Here is a 24,441-nt window from a genome sequence, read left to right on the forward strand (position 1 = left end):
CAGGCCAGCTATTTTCGTTTGAAACCTTGCAATATCCTGGTTCCCTCTGGAGGTTTTCTTGTTTATTAGCTCATCTCTGTAGTACAGTATTTAGAGCTGTACACAAGGCCCAGCTGTGGTCCAGCCAGTTTAGCGAACAGTGAGGCTGTCACTTTACGGACACGTCGGCCTCCCTGAGTTCCAGGCACAGCTGCCTCATTGGTCTTGTCCTCAACTATGAACTTGGATGAACTGGGGAAAGTTAAAGTTTTCCAATTCTAAATTTGTACATTTTTAAAACGTAAAAACAGGACTTTACATTTCTCCCTATTACATTCTAACCAGAAAGAAAAACTTTTTTTTAAAAAAAAACTTTGTTCTGATTTTCCAGAAAGAAGAAATTAAAAAGAATATATTCATCATATTTTATCAAGGAGAGCAGCTCAGGCAGAAAATCAAGAAGATCTGTGATGGGTAAGCGAGACGGTTCATGGCTCTTTCCTCAGTGATTTGGGTCAGGATTAAGGATCTGCGATGCAAAATACACACGACTGGGGCTCCTTTGACATCATTTAGGGTTTAAAATAACTTTCCCGCACTTGACAAGATGGAGTTAAAAATGCAGCTGACTTTTAATAGTTGTGGGAATATGAACAGAGAAAACTTGAATAGACAAAATTTAAAGGTAACAAAAAATAGACATGTTAACCATTTCATTTTATTCCTTCTTACACTCTATCAGCTGCTAAAGGGTAGACAAATAGTGCTGGCCAGTTGGCTCACTTGGTTAGAGCTTGGTGCTTATAACACCAAGATCTAGGGTTCGATTCCTATACCAGCCAGCCCCTAAAAAAAAAAAGTAGACAAAATGCACAGCTAAGTTGTTTCTGATTTTACAGAATCGTCTGATATGCAGTCCCTTAGACGCAGAAATTACTCAGTACAGGACATGAATGCATTAACAGATTCTGGTGGGAAAAACAGACAAGTCAAGCCTGCAGAATTATTTATATAACAGCTCACAGGTTTTACGGTTTGAATGAAGCTCATTCATATAACATCATATAACAGAACCGCAGCTTCAGTTCCCAGTTTAAGTGATGTGTTGGGAATCCTTATGACTGGGACTCAGTTATTCGAGGAAAGGGTGGCCCTCTGAGTGAAGTCAGCCAATGATGGCTTAGCAGAATGCATTTCACCACTAACCCATGTGTGTCCTTTGGAATGTCTTCAACACAGGTTTCGAGCCACCGTATACCCCTGCCCAGAGCCTGCGGCGGAACGCAGAGAGATGTTGGCTGGTGTCAACATGCGGCTAGAAGATTTAATCACTGTGAGTGACGGGGCTACAGAGAGGCTGCCTCTCCCACTTCCCTCTAAGTCCTGCCCCCAGGGCCCTTGCTGGAAGGCTGGCTGGAATGCTTGCTATGCTCTTCTGGCTGGGGCTGCAGAAGATTTCACAATTAGCAAACAATGTTCGATAAGCCAGAGGCGATGATTCTACATGTCAGTAATGCTTTGCCCGAATTTAGAATTGACCACAGTCCTAGTCAGCCTTTAGGCCGCCGCTCCGATCTTATAAAAGAAGCCCTTTATTGCCAGCCCTGGCCTAGCAGGAATGAATCCAAGATACAACTAACCAGCCAATTAAGTCAAACAACCAGTTTCACCAATTCTCTTCCCACTGAATTGCCTGGTTGTGTAAGCCGATCAATTAATTTTGTAAAAACAGGGAGTCTAGTTTCACCGCATGGACACATTCATTCCAAATTCATTTCCCTTGTAAAGTCTGTCATCATCCAGGGTGACACTGAATACATTTATGATGAAAACTCTTTCTTCAGGCTGGCCAGTGAGCTCAGTTGGGTACAGCATGGTGTTATATAACAGGGTCGAGGGTTTGGATCCCCTTACTAGCCAGCCACCAAAACAAAAACAAATGAACAAAACCATTTTCTCCAATCACAGCAGCATTGAAAGTAATCCCTGAAATCACCTGGGCCCTGACCAGATGGATGGTATATTCTCCATCAGCACCGTCCGTGGAACTGTCTGTGGTGATGGGGATGTTATGCAGCCTGCGCGGTCCAATGCCGTGGTCATGAGCCACATGGCTATTACGCACTTGAAACATGGCTGGTGCCACCAGGGAACTGAATTTTTATTTTTATTTAATTTTAATTAAATTTAAATTTTAGTAGCTGCATGTGGCTACCATATAGGTCAGCACAGTTTTAGACCCTCAAGGAGTGTGTTTAGAAATTATGGGGGTGTGTGTGATTCACAACCTTTAGGCTGGCAGACACGTTCACCTTCCCAGAAAAATCGGTGTTTAACTTCTTTAATCCTCTCTATTCTTTGTCACTTGTCAAGAAGACTGTGTTTCCCTTAAGCCATTATCCTTGTACTCCTTTTCCCAAATACTCCATGCTATATTTTATGAAAATCTCAAGAGAAGAATGGAAAAGAAATATGTTAAACTTATGCTTACAGTTAGAATAACTTGCATAGCTATTTGGAGGTTTTGGGTGGTCCTAGTTGACCGATTTCCCCAGCAGGTCCTAGCTTCTCTCCTTCGGTTCAGCCTCTGCCAGTGATGGGTCTTAGCCACTGCTCGATGCTCAGGCAGTTTATTCTGGCAGCACTCTTCCAAGACGGGTAGCCATGGTGAGCCAGTGTCATGGGCCAGATACAGCTGGAGGTCAGATGACTGACTGACCAGGAGAGTCTGCGTCCACAGATTATTCCCAAAGTTTGGGAAATCCTTCTACTTTTGTATACCAGTGTTTAGTCCATGTCTGTTAATTTAAGCTATTGAAGGTTAAGCTTTGTTTTAAGGTTTCATCTGTGCTGAAAGTTACATTGTGCTGAGGTGGCCTTGCCTCCTGGAAACCACTGGGCCAGGTCACATCATGCTGCTAAATGACTTGTAGTGTTGGTCCTTCAAGGTGCTTACGTGGGACTTATGGCTACCATTAATCTACAGCCATGACATGTCTCTTCCAGTTGTGAAACTTGATGAAATCACTTTCTGTCAGACCCAGACAAAACAGAACTAGGAAAGGCATGAAGGAAGGGGGCTCATGCTTGCTTTTCTGAGATAAGAACTATTTCCAAGGACCTTCTAAAAACCCATTAGGAATCCACTTCACATCTTTCACATTCTTCATGCATCTCCTCTTTTTTGTGTATGCACTTTTCTGAGATAAAGCTCATCATTAGATGTTCTTTAGAACTGCAGTAATTCAGATAAGATGGTCCAAGAAGAAACTGCCCAGTGAAAGCATCTCAATCAATGAACTGATGACAATTCTGACTTTGAGCCTCTGAAACCAGTTGTATTAGCCTGTTTCTGTTGCTTATAACAGAATACCTGAAACTGAGTAATTTGTAAGAAATAAATTTATTTCTTCCAATTTTGGAAGCTGGGAATTTGAAAGTCCAGGGAACACATCTGGTGAAGGCCTTTTCCTGGTGACAGCTCTTTGGCAATGCAGGGTGTCTGTCACATGGTAAATGGCAAGCAAGAAAGCTAACCTCTGGACTTCCTCTCCTTTTAAAGCCATCAGAACCATGCCCATGAGTACCCAGTAAGCCATCAATAGATTAATCTATTCACAAGGGCACAGTCTCCTCACAATCTAAACACCTCTTAAAGGGCTCATCTTTCAATTACCTTAATAGCAATTCCCACCCTCTTAACATCGTTACAGTGGGAATTAAGTTTCCAGTGCATGAACCTTAGGGGGGCACATTTAACCTATAGCACCAGTGAACTCTGTTTCCAAGCAGACTACATGAACTGCTCCCTTTTTGCCAATAGAAGCTTTCTCTTTCCTTCCTTCAGTGAATGAATTTGTGGCTTGCCACAGTCTGCATTCCAGATTATAATCTTATTTCTATTCCTGAATACATTCAACACATTTGGGGATATTTTTCTCTAACATAGTTATTGTAGGTTAACATAGTGTACCACAGTAGCCACAAATAAAAGTTACTGAAAAAGTTTACCCTGTTTGTTGTATCATCAAAACAAAAACTACTTCCATTAAGTAAATTCTATGTGGGCCAAATCATTCATTTATTCCTTCCTTCATTCATTCACTTGTCATTTATTGGAGAGCTTATGTATGTAAAGCATTTTGGTAGGTGTATTAATTTCTTAAGGCTACTCTAATAAATTACCACAAACGGGGTGGCTTAAAACAACAGAAACTTATTCTCTCACAGTTGTGGAGGCTGGAAGTCTGAAATCAAGGTGCTAGCAGAGCCACGCTGCTTCTGAAGATGCTCAGGGAGGATCCTTCCTGGCCTCTTCCAGCTTCTGGTGGTTGTTGGCAACCCTCGGTGTTCCTCGGCTTGTAGATGCATCACTCCTGTCCTGCCTCCATTGTCACATGGCCTCCCCTGTGTGCTTCCATGTCCAAATTTCTTATAAGGACATGAGGCGTATGGGATTAGGGCCCACCCTAGTCCAATATGACCTTATCTTAACTGGATTCCAAATAAAGTCATATTCACAGGTACCGGGGGTTAGGACTTCAACAAATTAAACCATAACAATGGTACTATAAGGAATTTAGAAGAAACATAAGGTATAATATAAGCCTAAGGGTTTTAACCTCTATTAGGGGAGATAAACCGTTCTGAGGGTAAAAGGCTGGGTGAGAGATGCAGGCCAGGAGGGAGCCCAGAGCAGAGGAAGCCATTATGGCTCATGTACCTCCATTTTTGCCACATTGTCAAACACCTCAGTGAATGCTCCGTGTTTTCTGTGTGTTGTTTTTTGTCTAGGTCATAACACAAACGGAGTCGCATCGCCAGCGCCTGCTGCAGGAAGCAGCTGCCCACTGGCACACCTGGGTCAGCAAAGTGCAGAAGATAAAGGCCATCTACCACATCCTGAACATGTGCAACATTGACGTCACCCAGCAGTGTGTCATCGCCGAGATCTGGTTCCCACTGGCAGACACTGGACGCATCCAGAGGGCATTGGAGCAAGGCGTGGTGAGTGGCTGGTGGAGTCAAACTGGCCTTGTCAGCCCCTCTGCGGGGGCTCTTGAAGGTTGACAGTCTCCTAAGTCACATGAACTTCCAAGTGACTGGGTGGTAGGATTGTCTCCATTTTTGTACCTTCAGTTTTTAACCCAGTGCTAGGACACATAGAAGAAACTCCTTTTTTCCCCCCGGTATTTGCTAAATATTCAACATTTCTTTGATCTTCAGTGACTATATAGGGAGCGCTAATGTGCCAGCCACTGGGCTGGTTATGACTGCAGATACACGGGACAGCCATGGATAGCATCCAGGACCTCACAGAGGTTACAGTCCAGCTGGAAAGACACATCACCAAGCACCTGTAACAGTAGCTAAAATGCGCGCACTGCTTGCTGTGGGCCCATGTGCTAAGCACGATGCATCCTATTTAATTCTCACAGCCGTCTTCATTCCTCTTAGACGTTCACTGTGCACCAGAAACTGATCTAGGGGCACAATGGCAGACCAAGACCCTGTCCTGATAGACTGTCGAGGAAAGGGAGACAGACAGTAAGCATGTCCCTGACTAATGTGATTTCAGGCAGTGATGAGGGGAGGGCAGGGACTCAAGCAGGAGGATGGGGAGGGCTGGAGTGGGGAGTAGGGACTTGTCCTGATCACCCCATTAATGAAGGAGGGATGCCCTGCCCTAAATAGTACAAGATGGGGGAGCACATGTCACCAACACGAGACAAATGAGATTGACAGCTGTTTTTCAGTCACATGTACTCATAGCCTGGGGGAGTGGATACCACATGCCATGCAGGGCCACAGGGGGTTGCACTCAGGACCTTGGGAGCACAGTGAACCAGCAAGGCATGTGGGAAGGCTTTGTAGTGACAAGACGGCAGGGTGACCTTTGGTTCCTGCAGGAGGATGTGATTAGCTGGTTTGACTAATCTCCCAGGGTGGCAGGGAGGTGAAACCCATCAGGGTGACGACTGGGTGGCGTGCTGCTGGGCCAAATATCTGTAATATTCCCAGAGGAATATCTGGGCAGGAAGCTTTTCCTGCGAGGTGGGGCATATCTGGTGAGAGCGGGGGAACTCATGGCATCTGTTGCCAGAGAAGGCCCCTCTGAGCAGGTGCCATTGGAGCAGACCTCCCTGAAGGCCATGGGAGGACTGGGGGTGGGGTGGGAGGAAGGGCTTTCAGGCTGAGGCATCTGAAGGTAAAGGCCTTGAGGTGTGAATGGACTAGGAGGTAGAAGCTATCTTTATTCCCTTTGTACAGATGAAGAAACTGAGGCACAGAGAGTACAAGTAACTTGACCACAGTCCTGCAGATGGGACACAGGATTTGAAAGCAGACGTGTTTCTCTTAACCCCCATACCCTACTGTGTTCCCACATCATGGTCCAAAAACTGCCCAAATTCCTGGGGCACTTAAAAAGAGCATTCCACCCAGACCGGGGAGGGCAGAGGTGCTTCCTGCAGGAAGCGGTACATGAGCTGAGCCATGGAGGACTGGCCAGTGCGCAGGTGAAGAGAGGTGGGGAGGAGCATGGGGGCGGCAATTTCACAGAACAGGAGGCGGCTCAGGGAGAGGCTTGCAGTGGTGTAAGGGGGCTGCCTTTACTCCCATGCTGGAGAGACATGGTCCAGTTTGCATTTTAGAAATACTTTGCTGCAGTGTGAAGACAGCAGGGCCATTGGGGAGGTGGTGACCGAATGCAGGGCTTTGAATTGCATGGAGCCCAGCAGTGATCATGAAGGAGTCAAACTTCCTACAAGACTACATAGGACTGGCTTTACAATTTCTTCCATCCCCTGAAAGAACAAAGGAATTTCCCCAGAAGTAGAAGGCCCTGTGTGGGTAGGAGATGGGGAGAAAGAGTGTGAAGGGACAGCAGCATGATTGGTTGCATCGTCATCAACAATAAGCAATTGTTGCCTTGTTGCCTGTGCCAGGCATTGTGCAGCTGCTGAGGTCATGTAAAAAAAAAAAAAAAAGAAAGAAAGAAAAAAGAAAAAGGCACTACAAGGTCAGAATCACACATATGAAAAGATGTAACAAGGTGTGAGGAACTCCTGCACTTGCTTTGTGACTTTGGGGGAGTTACTTAACCTCCCTGTGCCCTGGCTTCTTTATCTCTGAAATGGGACTTGTTGTGATACCCACCTCATGGCATTGTGAGGAGGACTGATGCCTAGAAAAGGCCGAGAACCATGAGCACCCATTCAGCTGGCGCTAAGTCCCACCGAGCGTGCAGACAGCAGGTGCTGTAGGGTTTGGAGTGGCTGGAAGGCTCCTGGAGCAGGGAGCCTGGAGAACTGTTAAGACTCAGGCAAGTGGAGAAGAAGGTGGCAGCAGACTTGGCTGATTTCCATGGGGAAGTGGGGGTTGGGGGGGTCAAGGTGCAAAGGGACGATTAAGGAAGCCTTAGAAGATTTTAAAGCAGGAGGGTAATGTGAATCAAGTAGTCCTTTCAGCCTGTTTTGTTAAAAGAGTGATTACGTAGTCTGGAGTGTAAGATAAATGGAAGGGAAGGAGGCTGGAGATGATGGTGAGGCTTGAGCTGGGCGGGCAGCTGCGGGAACAGGAAGGGATTCAGAAGGGAGAATCAGCAAGCTTTGATGGCCGATTGACTGAGTCAGGGGAGGGGAAACCCTGGTAATGATGAATATCAGGAATCTGGGAGAATGGAGGCTCTGATGAAGAAGCAGGGAGGTCAGGGATGAGTCGTCGAGTTCAGTTCCAGGCTCCTGGGTTTGGTGGGATTGGTGAGACACTGGCGTTTGAAAGCCCAAGCATGCAGGTAGAAAAGCGTTGAGATTGGGGGAGGGCCATTTGGAAGACAGGGATGAATGAGGAACGTGGATGAGCACTTGAGGGAGAAAGTACAGAGAAAGGGAAGAGTAGAGGGCTTAGAACGGAGGCCTGAAGAACACATTTACAGAAGCAGAAGAATGGAAATCGCCAGAAAATCAGGAGAGACTCTGTTCTCTTGATGGCTCTCCTGCAGCATGAATTAGATAAGTGTTAGAAGGGTATTACCTTTTTAAGAATGAGGTTATGGGGCCGGCCCATGGGTCACTCGGGAGAGTGCGGTGCTGATAACACCAAGGCCACGGGTTCGGATCCCATGTAGGGATGGCCGGTTAGCTCACTGACTGAGCATGGTGCTGACATCACCAAGTCAAGGGTGAAGATCCCCTTACCGGTTATCTTTAAAAAAAAAAAAAAAAAAAAGAATAAAAATTAGGTTATGAGTCTCAGACAGGTCAAGAGATTGTCCCAAGTTCACTCAGAGAGTTACAGCAGGAGCTGGGACTGTGATCCCTGTATTGACATCCAGCCTGTGACTCTCTTCTTCACATTTTTGTCACATGTTCTTTTTGCAGGAACTTAGTGGCTCCTCCATGGTCCCCATCATGACCACAGTGCAATCTAAGACACCCCCTCCCACGTTTAACAGGACCAATAAATTCACAGCTGGCTTCCAGAATATTGTTGACGCGTATGGCGTAGGCAGTTACCGGGAGATAAACCCAGGTAAAGACCTAATGTTGCACAGCTGGACAGCTTGAAAGGAAAAATTGGATGAGATGCACTGAGGTGACCTAGGGGGTGAACTTGTTAAAACTTTGACATTCCTAAAACATTATTTAGTCTCCTAATGCCCTGAGTCATCCTCTATAAATGGTGATTGGTGCAAGAATCGTTCTCTGTCTTTACTTTCTTCCTTAAACTGCAGCCTCATCAGGCAACCAAATCCTGTTCTTGTTTCCTTCACCAATTCAATGGGGGTCATCTCTGGGCATCTTGACAATCATGTAGTTATCGTGTGGGAAAGACAGGAACACACAGAACTTGGAGTCAGAAGACTGGATTCTTAGTGTCCTAAGCTGTGGAATCTTGGTGGCCTAATTGATAAAAAATAAAGGGGTAGACCAGAAGTCCTATAGCCAAGTGGTGCATAGTGCTTTTCTCTAGCTTAAGATTCAGTCTAACTTGTGACCTGTAACGCAGGGGCCTCGCAGGCTGAGGATCACTGTGAGTGTTTGCTGGTGGTGTGTGGTGCATGTCAGTGCTGGAGAAACAGACACAAGAAGGTGGCGGAAAGAGCCTAGGAAGCACTTAAAAATAGAAAACTGAGAGCTAGTTCCGTTGGTTGGAATGAAGTGTTATAACACCAAGGCCAAGGGTTCGGATCCCCTACCGGCCAGCTGCCAAAACCAAATAGAAAACTGGTTTTAATTCCCATCAAACTTTGTGACCCTGCACTCGTCTCTTTACCTCTCTAAGACCCAGTTAGTGCCTCTATAAGGTGGGGAACACTTGCAGATGAGCTCGTACACGGGAGCTGAGCAAGTGTCAGGTGGGGGTGGGGATGGTGAAGCAGGACAATCAGAAAGACGCAGGGAAACCAGCATGAGATTGTGGAGCTGTGACAGGAGGGCGGGGGCGGCAAAGGATGTTCAGAGGCCTCAGGCTGCCGTGGGTCTCGCCTCCGCAGCTCCCTACACCATCATCACCTTCCCCTTCCTGTTCGCTGTGATGTTCGGGGACTGCGGGCATGGAATTGTGATGCTCCTGGGAGCCCTCTGGATGGTCCTTAATGAGCGACGCTTGCTGTCCCAGAAGTCGGACAATGAGGTGGGTGTCCGCTGACGGTCTCATCTCATTTCCTTGAGACAATATTACAATGTGTGTGGGGGGGTTTCACCATAGAAATAACACATTTTTATGAAATTAAGGCAAAGATGGAAAGTAAAAAAAGAGCCAAAATTCAACACGAAACTCCTGGCCGAGGAGAATTCCTGGGGATGTTGGGTGCAGTTCCTTTCAGCGTTTTGTCTTTGGTCTGTGGCTTGACAAGGCATTGATTTTTTCCTTTATTTTTTTTTCTAACATTGATTTTTTTCCCCTCTGATTATAAAAGCAATATTGTAAAAATGAGGAGAATACAACAATCTAACCACCTAGAGAAAAATCACCATTAATGCTTTTGGATATCTTACCAATTTTTTTTTGTGCTTATATGCAAATATATAATTTTCAAAAATTGGCATCAAATAATGTCTATATTGTTTGTGGCCTCCCTTATGTACTTATTTATTTTTGCTTAAAATATCATGAATATTTGTTCGTGGCAAAGCCCTTTTCCCACAAGCCTGTGACCAGTGTTCTTGGGAAACACTGAGAAATCCTGAATTTCATGTCCCCATTCTTTACACTTACAGTCTCCCCACCTTCCTCGAGGTCCCTTCACAGTGTGCTGTGAAGGCTGAGACAACCTGAGGGTCTGCATTCGTTCACAGTTTATCAGTTAATTAAGTTAATCACTTTATGTTCACGGTAATACATTTTACAAAGCAAAAACATGCCTTCAGCTATGTTCTGAACTTTAAGAATATCTGCAATCTCTTTTTTTACAGGTTGCATTAATTAGAACTAGTTCGATGATGTCATTATAAGTTAATCATAAGCAAGGTTAGTGGGCAGAATCAACCTGTGACCAACAGAGTTTTCCACGACAAGCTTAACAGATGTAGTTTTCTATGGTAAACACTCAAAGTCTCATAGTTACATGTCAGCACTTCTTGGAATGATTGACATATATCACCCAGTATTACGGGAAAACACTTTTACTCTTAGCAGATGTAGTGAGACAGACTCAACTTCATAATGACAAGACCCCAAATGAGTCAATAGATTTGACTTGCCATAAATGTAGCCGCCAAATGAGACCAGCTCAGGGCCTGTCTCCTGGAAGCCCCTGAGACAACAGACACCCACAGACAACAGACACCCACTGTCAAGTCCCTCAGCAGGTGAGGCCTCGGCTTAGGCTTTAGTTCATTTTCTAACGAGGCTGAGTGAAAGGCTGTGGGGCTTATATGTTTTTGTTTCCACGATAACAAATTCCAGCCCAGGACTTCCCTGATTGACCTGGGTAAGTCCAGGAAAATCATCACATTGGATTATTGATGTCTGCCGTGGTCACGTGGCCCCTCTGTAAGGTGTCTGCACCAGTGATGCTGGAGACAGCCTATAACACACGTCCCTCTGGGGTCTGGTCCAGAGCCTCCTGATGATCGTCTCTGTGTCTCCCGAGGCCAGATCTGGAACACCTTCTTCCACGGGCGCTACCTGATCTTACTCATGGGCGTCTTCTCCATCTACACGGGCCTGATCTACAACGACTGCTTCTCCAAGTCTTTCAACATCTTTGGCTCTTCCTGGAGTGTCCAACCCATGTTCAGAAATGGCACGTGGAAGTAAGTTTACAGACAGATGGCTCACTTGTTGGCCATTCAGGTGGCCTCATGACTGTTTTCTTAGTTGGGGGGGGGGTGTATGACCGGCTCTGCTCAGAGGTGCACCTGTAGATTTAACAAATAATTCCATTGTATCTACCGTGTGTGAGACCTTGTGCCTCTTCTTCGGTCCCTGTGCTGGTAACTGTCATGCACGGAGATCATTTCCAAGGTTCCAGCTCCGTGGAATCTGTGCTGTGGAGTACACACCACGTGCCCAGCGCTCTTGTGAAAACAGGAGGTAGCGCAGGTGTAAATGGCATCATATCTGGCATCGCAGGAGCAAAGGCTTCATGCAGCAGAAAGTGGCATTTGAAGCACACTTTGCTCTGGCAGGGAAGTAGAGATGGAGTGAAATTACACATCCACTCATTTAGGACAGAGGCCTTGCTTTAAGAAAGGCCGACCGATGCTCAGTTGTTTGGAGTGTGGTGTTAACCAAGGACAAGGGTTCGTATTCCTGTACAGGCCAGCAGCAAAAAACAAAAACAAATAAACAAAAAAACAAAGGCCAATGCAGATGTGGAACTATATAGATTTTCCATTTCCAGTATTCAAGGCCCCAGACTTTCCAGAAAGGCATTTTCTTTGGCTGTTCAGGGCAGCTTGATTTTGACATTAAAAGCAAAGGAGATGGCTAGTTTTGCAATGTCTGCTCCCTGTATCTGCCCCGTGGCTGACAGCATGGGGGGTGGGGGGTGGGGAGCAGCTGGTGAGAGATGTGGGGGCTGCAGAAAGAAGAGGTCCAGAAGCTCTCTAAATCCCCACAACCCACGCCTGCTGTATGCACTCCGCAATTCTCCTATGCGGGTAATCAGACAAATGGTCATCCAGAAGGAAACACACCAAGGATGGGAGCAGAAACCAGACGGAGCCTTGGTGACACCCCGCACCTGGCTCCTTGCACAGAGCCCCCCCCAGCTCACGTCCCCCTCCCTCCTGCTTTTCATTTCCCACATTCCACATTCCATTCCCTCAGTCCCCTCAGTAAAAACCCCTCTGAGTTTCTGAGATGGCTTTAGTCTGGCCATTCTCCAGGTTTACTGGAGAGATGGGTTAGCCCAACATCGCTCCTCAGGTCACTGGTATTCCTGAATAAAAGCTGCCTTCCTATTCCACCGAAAAAAAAAAAAAAAGGAACTCCAAGGGTTTTACTTGCTCACCAAAATCTGTAGTAAACATCGTAAATGGGAGGAGAAAATAATCAATTTCACCCAAAGATTTTTCACTTAGAAAAGGTTCAGTCCAGGGTTCCTTTTGGCTGGGAGCTTTCCCTGAGGCATTTTAAGGACTTTTGTTGATGGAAGGCACAGGTAGAATCTCAGGGATTGTGACAATTTTTAGTGTGGGTCATGGAGGTTCTAGTGCATTCCCTTTAGTTTCTCTGCTAGGCCTGAGTTCCCTGCAGTAGAGGACGGGAATGTTAAAACAAATGAAGAAAAATCAAGGATAAAATATTTCCAGAATTGCACGCAGATGGCTATATCTGTGATTCTTTTTTTTTTTTTTTCACTTTGCAATTAGTATCCTGAAGAGATGCCTAGAAGAATAAAACTTCTGAATGTAAAGACAAATTACTTAGTTCTGCCCTCGAGATTTAAACTCACAAGCATAGAGATGAGCTTGGAAATGTGTTAAATCCACACTTCATGAAACCACCAACATGAAGTTTCATTTCCTCCAGAGTATGATTGTGAAAGTCTTGCCTGAGGACGTGGGTAGGAATGTTGTCCCCTGGTGCACGGGCAAATGACCTCTTCCCCAGTTTGAGACTCTTCAGTGATGCTGGCGCCTGGGGCCTGAGAGACGCTCAGCCACATGCCCAAGCGTCCAGAGAGTAAAGCAGAACCTCATTTTCAGTGAGGCAGAAGGAAATGACAGTCGTCCATCAGAGCTGAAGTCCACAGCAAGCTGACTTTGGTCACCAGCCGCAACCTGGGTCTTGGGCCTGCTGTCACTGATATTGACAGTGTTCTTCAGCCAAAGACCACAGGAAGCCTGTCTATAGTCACCCAAGTTGTGTTGATTGACAACGGTGGAGATGGTGCAGTATTGGGAACCACAGGCATCTCAGTAGGAGGGTGTTAGAAAGGATTTGGCCTGTGTGAGGATGGGGGGATGTTTGGTTATTTTTGTGGTTTGGACAATGTCCTTCCTTGTGCCTGTATTTGTGTATGACTGTGGATGAGCTTGTTTTTTCTTGCTCCACCATAGTCCCAAGGTGGTCTTGTCCGATGCTGTTCTGTGAAGTTGTTTATGCTCAGCAGGAGACACTACCGCTTAGCTGTGGTGCTAGGCTGGGTCCCCCCTGTCGGGGATGGCTTTCCTTTTGGTTAACACACAAACACCTCTCTGTGAATGAAATCCAGCCATCTGCACTGAGCGTACCAGTAGGACAGAGGGCTGTGTCTGGGGTAGTCAGTCAGGGCCAGCTGTTTCCACTGTGTACTGAGGGCCTGGCCAGCATGATCGGGCGTCCTGAATCTCTCAGCTCCTACCTGAGACCTCTGGCTCTTTGTTGCAGAGGAAAGGCGTGTACCTCTGGGCAGCCTGTCACGGTTGCCAGAACTCTGTTCTTCATCATGTCAAATACTCATGCCTTGGGCCCTTCCACAGCTGTGTGCTTGTACACAAACAAACAAACAAACAAACAAACAAAATATATATATCCTCTAATATTCTTATCTACCCTTTTTAAAATTTTTATTTTTATATTTTTATTTTATTTTTCTATTTGCACTATTTTTCCACGTTATCCCTTAATGAAGGCTTTCAGAGGCAGAGAGTAAGAGATTCCTTCCCATTGACATCCATGCTTCTGGGTGAAAATGGGACACAGATTTAAAAATATTCAGCAGACTACAATTTTTTAGGGCTAAGTTTCACAGAGATCGAGGTCTATGTGTAAAAAGTCAATTCAATATTCAGGATCAGCCATGTGTTCCCGGGGATACTTGTCAGCCTTGCCCCTGGGCTAGGTGTTATTTCTTCCCTGAACACTTCTGTCATCCCTGCCCCCTATCTCTTTTCTGATACACAACTGATTTTCTTTTTACTTCTGATTTTCTTTGCTGTTCCCCATCAGGCTGAGAGCTCTTTGGGAACTCAGATTGTGAACTTCTTGAGGGCCAGATGGTAATTTTTGTAGCCTCTGCACCTAGGACAATACTTGGTACATAGTAGATATTTGATACTCATCCAGGGAGTAATTAAATGAACCAAATTGATGAGTTGTAGCAGCTGTTGGGCTTTGATTGGCCTGCAAATTTATGACTGATGGCCCTATAGTATTTTTTCTGTCTCTGTTTGATCATTGTTTTTTGTTTTTCTCCCCTTTCTCCCTCTGAAGTACTCAGGTAATGGAGACAAGTCCATATTTACAGCTGGACCCAGCCATGCCAGGAGTGTATTCTGGAAATCCATACCCATTTGGGATTGATCCGGTAATAATGACTTCTTGGGTTAAGTGTTTACTATGTAAAATGTCTTGTTGAGGAGATCTCTGGATAGGGGAGAAGAAAATGCCCAAACCTGTCAAATCAGCAAAGTTATTCTTGGGATAGAATAACTTGTACTGGAGATTTTTGTGAAACACACAGAGCTGGATTTAAGTAAATATCCTACCTGCACTCTCTACCCAGTGCCTGGGTCATTTTCCATACAGTCCTCTAATATCTGCCTCTTCCTCCGTCAATGACACCCTTGGTGGTTAATGAGTGTTTTTTAAAAGGCCTTGGTTACCTGGAAAGCATTCAGCACTTAGCATCCTAGCCAAGTTCTGTACTTTGGCATTTTTTTTTTTTTTTTTTGCTGTGGGTAACATCTCCTTTTTCCTGACAAAAGTACGGGTTTGCTTTTTTTTTTTTGCTTTATTTTACTGCATAGAATTGATACAAGGTTTTTAAAAAAGTTTTTAAGGGTGTATGCTTCCTTTTATTTGTTTTTGTTTTGTTTTGTTTTGTTTTTTGGTGGCTGGCTGGTACAGGGATTGAACTCTGGACCTGGTATTGTCGGTATTTGTTATTTCTATCCCAGTCAACTAGATTTGAGCCAAGCAAAACAAAGGTGCTTCTTTGCGCAGCCTTTAGATATAAAGGGCTTTTGAGCAAATACAGGTGCCCATTCATTAAAGCCGTGCACACGTGATGGCCCAGCGCCTACTGCCACTAGGTGGCGGCCTTGTGCCCTAAATGCGCGTGAGTGGTTTAGAACTGAACCTGGCAAATGCTGCCCATAAATGTTTCTTCTAAGCTCTCTCTTTCTGGAAGAGACCTCAGTTTTACTTGCTGACAGTTGAGAGTGAACAATACTGGCCCTAAAATTTGTTCTTTGGTCTCTGCCGTCTTGCGGATCATCTCTAGTTTTCCTTGGTTCTCCCACTATCTTCCCGCTCCCCGCTCCCCCCTTGTAAAATCAGAAAGCTTTGCCCAGAATTTGTTTATCTGTGCCACCCAGGGGCAGTTGCATTCCAAGTTTTATCAAAAGAGGTAAAGTCCTTGAAAGCTGGTTTGTAAGCTGCAAAGTGTTAAAAAAAAACAAACAAACCCAAATGTGCATTGTTATTTTTGTAGACTGGGAGGCTTTATCCTTGGTCAAGGGAATTTCATGATCAGTAAGCAGGTAGAAGTGGAGTACAGGCGGGGGGGGGGGGGGGGGTAATTTTAGGGGCTGGTTGATGTCCTTTTGCTTTGACTCTTCTTGCTCCTGCCTTCCACTTTCTTCCCTTCACAGCCCACAGAGAATTCATCAGCAAATCCTGTCTGCCCAGTTCTGCTCCTCAGACAGAGTGGGGGCTTGGTATTTCCCATTTCAGAACTGCGTGGTCCAGTTTCTACTCTGTGTGCAGCTCTGCCACCTGCCTACAAGTTAGAAAAGACAGAAAGAATGTCAGGGTAAAAGAGAAGGTGGGATGTTGAAAATAATGAAATTTTTTCCTAGTAATATTTAGAATTTTGAAAATTTCTGGTCTTTTTATCATAAAATAATGCATATGTGGTAAAAATCTATATAATACAGAATATTATATAAAAAAAGAAAAGCAGGAGTAGCCTTTCCTACCTCTCCTGTTCCTGCAATCCTGCTCCTCAGAGATAACTACTTTAACACAACATTTCTATGCCTATATTAGTACTTGTGTCCTGTATATTAATGAAGGATTTAATTTTTACATAATGTAAATTTCTTCTATGCATTTCTATTTACCTACTCTGTGATTTTGAGCAAGTTAACATCTCCATGTCTGTTTCCTTACCTGTAAAATGGATATAATAACAGCCCTAAGTCCTCGGGCTGCTCAGCATATGAAATAATTTTTGTAAAGCCACTACAACAGAGTTGGGTGCATTAAATATGGTAAATCCTCCATGAATGTTAGTTGCCATTATTTTTTCCTAGGTGTGTAAGTAACTTAATCTTTCCAAGATTATGATCAATTCCCTTATCTGTAAAATGGAAATAATTCTATGAATCTCATAGAGTTTTTTTAATAATTAAATGAGATGAAGATATGTAAAGAGCTTGGTATGTGCCTGGTACATAACTATTCACATTTGTAGTTTATCAGATTTGGCTGGGGCTATGCATGCTGGTAACCCTGCCCACATCATGTTGAGTGATCCTGTAGGAACTGGCCATGCAGGTGGGCAAAGGAAAGGCAGAGGGCAAGGGCAGAGGGCAAGTCTGGTGTGGTGTAGATGCCAGGGCAGATGGGTGGGTGGAGGAGGCAGCTCTGGTGTCTGGGCACCTGGTACTGGAGTCCCTTCTCCCACCTTCCCAGCACCCTCCTTAGTGGTTGCCTGGCTGGTAGCTGCTCAGGACGTTGTGAAAAAAGAACCAGTGAGAAGTAGTTCATGACTGCATGTGTGTTCGTGTGCATATACACTTGGCGGCGGCCAAGATAATTAGGTATTGAAGCTGTGCCAAGGTGCATGTTGGCCCCTTCATAGAGGCAAAGAAGTCTGGAGGAAGAAGTCATTGAGGAGGGAAGGTGAGAAGGCCATTGTGGCTTAGTTCGCCTTGAGATGCTGCATAGCAAATTCTGAAGACGTGTCTAGCAGGTAGTATGGGATGTGCCTAAAGCTCATGTGGGCTCAGGGGTAGGAGCAAGAACTTGATATCATTTGCAAGGGTGTGGGAGTGGAGATCGTGGGATGTTCAGGTTTTTGTGTGTCACCTCTCACAGAGTGATGGAGATGTGAAAGATGACTCAGAGCCTAAATATGAAGAGCAATTTGAAGCCCGAAGGGACTGCACCCAGGAAATTCCTCCAAGAGAGGAGAGCCTGGGCATAGTCCTGAGTCAGTTTTTGCTTCAGCTTTTATTGTAAAGACAAGAAAGTTACAGAAGAAAAACAAATGTTTAATCAATCATAGTGAAAACGTAAACTTGGCTACCTAGCAAACTTCACTTAAGCATGTATAGCTTAAAATATTTCAAGCAATTTACCATCAAAAGGAGTCCTAGAACTAAGCTATGTGACATACAAAGAAAAACAATTAGATAATCACCAAAGCACCTAACTCCCTAAGAAATTCAAAGAAACAGCCTAGGGCGAGATGTGGAACGTCCCCCGGGCACTAACTAGTCTAATAGAACATCCTTGAAGATTTTAACTCACATACTTTCCCATCGTTTAGGGTTAGCTGAACGAAGGGCACCTGCCCCCAGAACCATTCCTGCTCTGCTTCAGTTCTCTTATCTACATCAAAGGCTTCAGTCCGGTGTAAGCTTTCTGGTCTTTCTCAATCTTAACATTCCTACATTCTTTCCTAAAAGGTTGGGCTTTGGCCCCCTAACTATAGACTTTGGTCTCCTAAACTAAGGACTTTGGTCCTGTAAAATTTAGGTATCTTAATACTATCTCATTAATAACTTCTTAGTCAATATCCTCTACATTTGTGCAGAAGAGGAACACTAGTGATGGAGTCATTTACCAGCATGAGACCCTGTTGAGCCCCCCAACCTCCCTGTGTGCTTGCTCTGTGCGTCAGTTTCATTTGGGACAGGTCAGGTACACGTGTCCTCCACCGTGCAAACCTGGCAGCCATAGGGACTGTTTAGAATAGGGACTATGTAGAAGGCAGGGGCCATGTCTTACCCTGTGCTCATAATTATTGGCGATGGAGTGGCCCTTCTCAAGGAGACTACTGGGGACTACTTTGCAGTGTGAAGCGCCACAGAAATTCAAAGGTGGTATTGTTACAAAGGGATTGAGTACATGTATGGGCTGGCGATCTACCGCCATTATTAAGGGAACTGAAGCAAGTTTGAGATCTCTCCATAACACTTCAGATTATATTTTCATTTCGTACAGAGGAAGAATCACGTAGGATTCCCCAGTTTTCTTCCAGCAACTCGGTAATGGCACTAATGGTTCTGACACTTTCTGTCATTAAAGTTGCATCTATAAAGGGCCTTTCCCTTTTCTGAGCCTAAAATGCACCCACTGAACTGGACCGAAATTTGAAAATGCACTTCCCAGAGCCACTTCTTCAGGGGAAATGGTGCTGTAGCCCCCAAATCCAGCAGAACTTCTAGACTCTGTCTCATGTGCATCTTGTCACTTTCCCATCCAGATCTGGAACTTGGCTTCGAACAAACTCACATTTTTGAACTCCTATAAAATGAAGATGTCGGTTATCCTGGGAATTGTCCAGATGGTTTTCGGTGTTATTCTCAGCCTTTTCAATCACATGTAAGTTTCCTGCTTCACTCTCTGCCTGTCGGTCTGATTACACTGATGATGAGTAGGGACGGAGCCACCAGTTCAGACGTGCATCCCTCTGTACAAGGTTCCTTCCTATGGAGGGGGGAGGGGTGCTTCCCTGTGTTTCCTGGCTTGAGCCAGAACAAGCTAGTTGGCCTGAAAGGGTGGCACCTCTGTCTCTCCTGAGCAGAGTCTCCCTAAGGTAAGTGCACCTGTCACCTCAAAAGAATTTGAGGGTTCAGAAAGAGACTGGAAAGCCCATAACACCTTGTATCCCCCAGCCTGAAAGGCCTGGGTTGATGCTGTATCCAGACTTAGCTCCCACCAAATGGGCAAAGGGGGACACGAGTGAATTGTGGCCAAGGTGCCCTTCGATTCTGCATTCCACTTGGTGTCCTTTCTTCCTACTGGCAGCAGCCTCTGTCACTTCTTTGGCTATTGATGTTGGCCGGTCTGTTCCTTTTTTTTCTATTGAGATCTGTCACTGGAAAGCTTCCTTCTTATACTTTTTTATGCTAAATGTATAGATGTTTGAAAACAGCTTCCACTATGCCTGTGCACATGGGCCTGTGCGGTCATGGCAGCTGACTTACAGGTGTTGCCGAAGTCCCACCCGCCAGGTAGGTTAGGAGTGAGTAGGTGTGGCACGGTGCCATGGAAAAGAGGCAGGGTTTAGAATCAGAAGTGTAAGTCCTGGTCCTGACTCTAGCTGTGCGGTCGTAGACTCATTGCTTAACATCTTTGAGATTATTATTATTATTTTATAGAATGGAACTACATAGTCAGAATGGGTTAGATTATTGTGTAATAACAATCAGCCTCTATATCTCAGTGGCTTAAGACCATGACACATGTCCCTATGGGTCCACTGGGGCTCTGCTTCTGTCATCCTTACCCTGGAACCCGGGCTGATGGGCAGCCACCACCTGGAACACTGCCAGTTGCCATGGCAGAAGGAGGGTGGTGAATTATGCATTAACTTTCAAGACCTCCATCCAGAAGTGACACATGCCATTTCCATTTTCATTTCTTTGGCCAGAGCCAGTCACATGGTGACCTCTGACTTGAGAGGCCATAGAAGTATGATTGCACTTGGAAAACCAGAAATTATTTAGTGAGCAAACGTTCAAGCACCTTGTTACTATGGCCTACTTGAAAGTGCTATGAGAATTAAATGAAAGATAATACTGGAAAGTGCTTTGGGGACTAGACCATCACTGGCATCATTATGTGTCAGGCTGGCCTCAACTGTCCCTAGGAGTCCTGTTTTGTCATGGGATTTTCTCTTTTCTCTCAGATAACTCTTGCAATTAACAAGGGATGTGAAGGCCTTCTAGGTGACATTCTCACTTGGAAGCCTTCTTAGCCTTGGGACTCTGTAAGCTAGAGCAGGAATTGGCACACTTTCTTTGTAAAGGGCCAGGTAGTAAGTATTGCAGGCTTTGCAGGCCACACAGTCTCTGCAGTGCCTCCTCAATTCTGGTCTCGTAGCGCAAAAGCAGCCACAGACAATACATAAATGAGCGTGCATGGCTGTGTTCTGATAAAACATCATTTATGAACATCGAAATTCAAATTTCATATAATTTTCACGTATCATAAAATATTGCTTTTTTTTTTTTTTTGCCTCTGACTCTTTAAACATGTGAAAACCATTCTTAACTTCCAGGCTGTACCAAAACAGGTAATGGGCTCTATTTGGCCTTCGGGCCAGAGTTTGCCGACCCCTGTCTTGGAGCATGCTTAGGAGGAAAGCTTCCAAGTCCCCATTGTAAGTCCTTTTGCTTTTAAATGTGAGCTGAGTCTGTCTGTGAAGCTGTGGCCAAATCACCAACTCTCCATGTGGGTATGACCTTTGCTTTAGAGTTACCTTCTAGACCGTGGCTCTCTTGGAGTCATTTGTGCAAAAGCACTTTCTGGTATTTCCTCTCTTTTCGTTTCTATCCATGCGAGATTGTGGTTTATCAGGGGAGTGCTGCTGTTGGCCAGCACTGTTTTAAAAAATGAACATTTTGTGCTTTGGGGAGAATAATTACAACCTAACGTTCCCTCAGGGTTCTATCTCGTGTGTGTGCGCGTGTGTGTTTTCCACCCACAGATACTTCAGAAAAACTGTCAACATCGTTCTGCAATTTATCCCTGAGATGATTTTTATCCTGTGTCTGTTTGGATACCTGGTGTTCATGATCGTTTTTAAATGGTGCCACTATGACGCCCACGTGTCCCAGCGTGCTCCGAGCATCCTGGTCCACTTCATCAACATGTTTCTGTTTAACTACGAGGACGCTTCGAATGCAGCGCTCTACAAACACCAGGTATTTCTGTTTTAAAATTCTTCTTTAATCCATTTGATTATGTCAAATCTCTCTCATACTCTTTGAGACTGCAGAGATTAGTTATTTGCAAGACAGCCACCTTAGCACCCAGTGAAGGGTGTTAAGTTCCTTAAATTTTGCAGGGGCCAGGGGCCAGCGTGTGGCTCACTTGGGAGAGTGTGGTGCTGATAACACCAAGGCCACGGGTTCGGATCCTATTTAGGGATGGCCGGTTGGCTCACTTGGGAGAGCGTGGTGCTGACAACACCAAGTCAAAGGTTAAGATCCCCTTACCAGTCATCTTTAAAAAAAAAAAAATTTTTTTTCTGCAGGGGCCAAGAGGAAACTTTCTCTTTACCCCTGAAGGTTCATTAATAAAAAAATCACTGACAAATTTAGAGCAATATGAAGAAAAAGCATAAAAAATTTTATTATTTAACATGATGGGAAGGGGCAAAGCATAGGAGAATCACAAGACAGCAATATCCCAATTTTCCAGTGGGGTACCGAGCTACTTTCCCCATCTCCATAGGGAAAGGGGAGATGGGGTATAGGACTAAATGGTTCTCAGGGGGTTTAGTGGGCCTGGAGAACATACAGTGGCCTGGGACGAAGTCTGTTTGGCCTGCAGAGCAGGTAATGACTGGTATATGATTTTCTTTAGAATACTGAATGGGTCTGAAATATAAGACAACAGTCTGTGACAAAACAAAAAAATGTTGACACACACTTCAGTCTTTCTTCCTGTGATATGAATTAAGTTAATGAGAACTCAGGGAAAAGACCAGAGGTAATTGTTGTCTTCCTTGGTGGGTAGAGACTTTAGGCAGATAAAGGACCAGTTTCATCCTGTGCTTTGGAGAGAGACAGAGAATTGAGAGATGGGAGGGGAGATGAAGGTCAGAGTGACCTTGAGGCTGCTTCTTTACTCAAGTATGTCAAAGCACCGTATTTTGGGGTAGTAGCTTTCTACACCCCCACAATTGCAAAGGGTTCTTATTCAATGGATGCACAGGTACTGACGGTTATGATGTGGCCCCAGCACTCGTATTGGAGAACACGAGAGAGCTTTTTGCGGACAATTTAAAATGGGCTGTACATTGGCAATGAAGAAAGAAAAAAATAATCCTTCAAACTGATTGGCCTGAAACTGTAAAATGCTCTGAGTAGCACCTTAAAGTTTAATAGTCTTTTATTCAAAAAGTAAACTCTAGCCAAGGTTTACAAGAATGAAAATTGAAATAGAATCAAGAAGAGGAATCCCTCACACATGGGCAATGAGGTTCTGAAAGACTATGAACCAAACTCATGCTGTCCTGCGAGCTTGCACAACTAGGCAGAGATGCTTTTTTTTTTTTTTGTTTAGTTTTTGCTCTTCTTCCATGGACAGTACATCCTAAAGGCTAGACTTTATTACCATTTTGACTTCTTTCATTTCTTTCAGCCTCTTTTGCAACTTAATATTTTATTTCAAAAAAAGTATAAATGTCCCATTGGAGCTGGATATAAAAATAATGCACTGAGTAGTTCATTGATAACAAAAATAGTTCTTTTCCACTGGCCTCTCCCTGATCATATTGTTTGAGGGTACATTTTCACTCAAGAAGGACCCACTTATATGCGCTCTGATTCCTCTGGATCAAGCTCAATGGCTAGTTTGGCAACGGCAGGTGCCCCTCAGTGCCAACGTTACCTGCCAGTGATTGCTCCTGCTGGAGATTATTCAGAAACATTATTTGGAGTTGGCTGGTTTCCCCACTCCCAGTATGAAGATTAATTTTCTCGACACAGTTTGAAGTTTCTGTCACCTCATTCTGGGGTCATGCAGCTGTAAGAGACAAAGGAAGTTAGCAAATTCCCTTCTCAGCACAGACGTGGCTGTCTTCAGAAAAGCTCAGGGAAAGATTCGTGCTATCTTTGAATTCTGTTTTTCCACAAACTTTTTGAGTACCTTGTATCAAGGAAGGATAGCAACAGAAATATGTACGTGTACATATCGCTGGTTGCTTTGTACATTATCGGGGGACAAAAGCCTTGTTGTATAAAAACGGACAAATGGCAGTGAGGTGGCATCGTGTGCAGGGGACTAGGATGGACAGGTTCAGTGCACCTTCACCTGGTCTCCCCCCTCTTCTGAGCATTTAACAGTGGAATGTTCTCATCAGCATGGTGGCAAAAAGAAAACAAAGTGGAGTGGGGATAGAAGATGGAACAGATAAGATGTCCTCACTGTTATGGAGTAAATCTTGTTACAATCGGGATAATAAATTGTCTCCCGGCTTTCCCTGAGTGCTTGGTCAGAACAGTTGCAATGTCAAGGCTTCCAGAAATGTTTCTCCTTTTCCTTCGAGCACCTGGTTTCCACTCCTTTTCAGTAGCTCTGATTGAGCCCTCTGAGGCTTTCTGGTTCTTTAGACAGTAGTAACTCTGAGTCCCTCCTCAAAACTGGGAACTGGGGAGTGTATAAAAAAAAGAGGTTGGGGCATGAGGATGTGGAAGGAAATATGTAATGGAAACCTAAAAGAAGAAACTGAGGCAAAAAGATAAAACAAAGAGTTTTATTTGGGCCAAATTTAAGGATTGCAACATGGGCAACACAAATTCAGGTTGCCTGGAATTGTGCTCTGGAGGACAAAGAGAGGTCTAATATTCAGAGGAAAAAGGAGACGTTCCCAAGTTGTTTTCTAAGGACTTACCTTTTTTTTCCCAAAATAACATAAGTTACTGATTTTCTTTCTTTCTTTCTTTTTTTTTTTAAAGATGACCGGTAAGGGGATCTTAACCCTTGACTTGGTGTTGTCAGCACCACGCTCAGCCAGTGAGCGAACCGGCCATCCGTATATGGGATCCGAACCCGGGGCCTTGGTGTTATTAGCACTGCACTCTCCCAAGTGAGCCACGAGCCGGCCCTACTGATTTTCTATACATTGTTCTTTGCGTCATAAATTCCAGGAACATTGCAACTAAAAAAGTGCGGGTCACGTTGTACAATTAGTGATAACATTAGGGTAATCTCTACCTGCAGTGGCGTCACCTAGTCTGGAAACTGCCACTAGAATGTGCTTTTTAGCAATGATCTCAGATAAGGGTGAGGGGATGTGACCGAGGCCCTATGTTCATATCTTTCTGGGCCTGAGAAATT

At 44.7% G+C, this 24,441-nt stretch overlaps 1 protein-coding gene across 1 annotated transcript in view; it reads left to right on the plus strand.

Moving 5' to 3' along the window:
* Nucleotides 1-24,441, plus strand: part of ATP6V0A4 (ATPase H+ transporting V0 subunit a4) — a 74,642-nt gene that overhangs the window by 35,361 nt on the left and 14,840 nt on the right. The window contains exons 8-16 of the mRNA XM_063098531.1: nt 371-453; nt 1,219-1,312; nt 4,774-4,986; nt 8,361-8,511; nt 9,476-9,615; nt 11,083-11,240; nt 14,629-14,722; nt 18,854-18,972; nt 21,083-21,299. Of these exons, the coding sequence (XP_062954601.1) occupies nt 371-453; nt 1,219-1,312; nt 4,774-4,986; nt 8,361-8,511; nt 9,476-9,615; nt 11,083-11,240; nt 14,629-14,722; nt 18,854-18,972; nt 21,083-21,299 (1,269 nt within the window). The remainder of the gene's footprint in view (nt 1-370; nt 454-1,218; nt 1,313-4,773; nt 4,987-8,360; nt 8,512-9,475; nt 9,616-11,082; nt 11,241-14,628; nt 14,723-18,853; nt 18,973-21,082; nt 21,300-24,441) is intronic.

This window comes from Cynocephalus volans, chromosome 6, assembly GCF_027409185.1.
Source record: "Cynocephalus volans isolate mCynVol1 chromosome 6, mCynVol1.pri, whole genome shotgun sequence".
Lineage (NCBI taxonomy): Eukaryota > Metazoa > Chordata > Mammalia > Dermoptera > Cynocephalidae > Cynocephalus > Cynocephalus volans.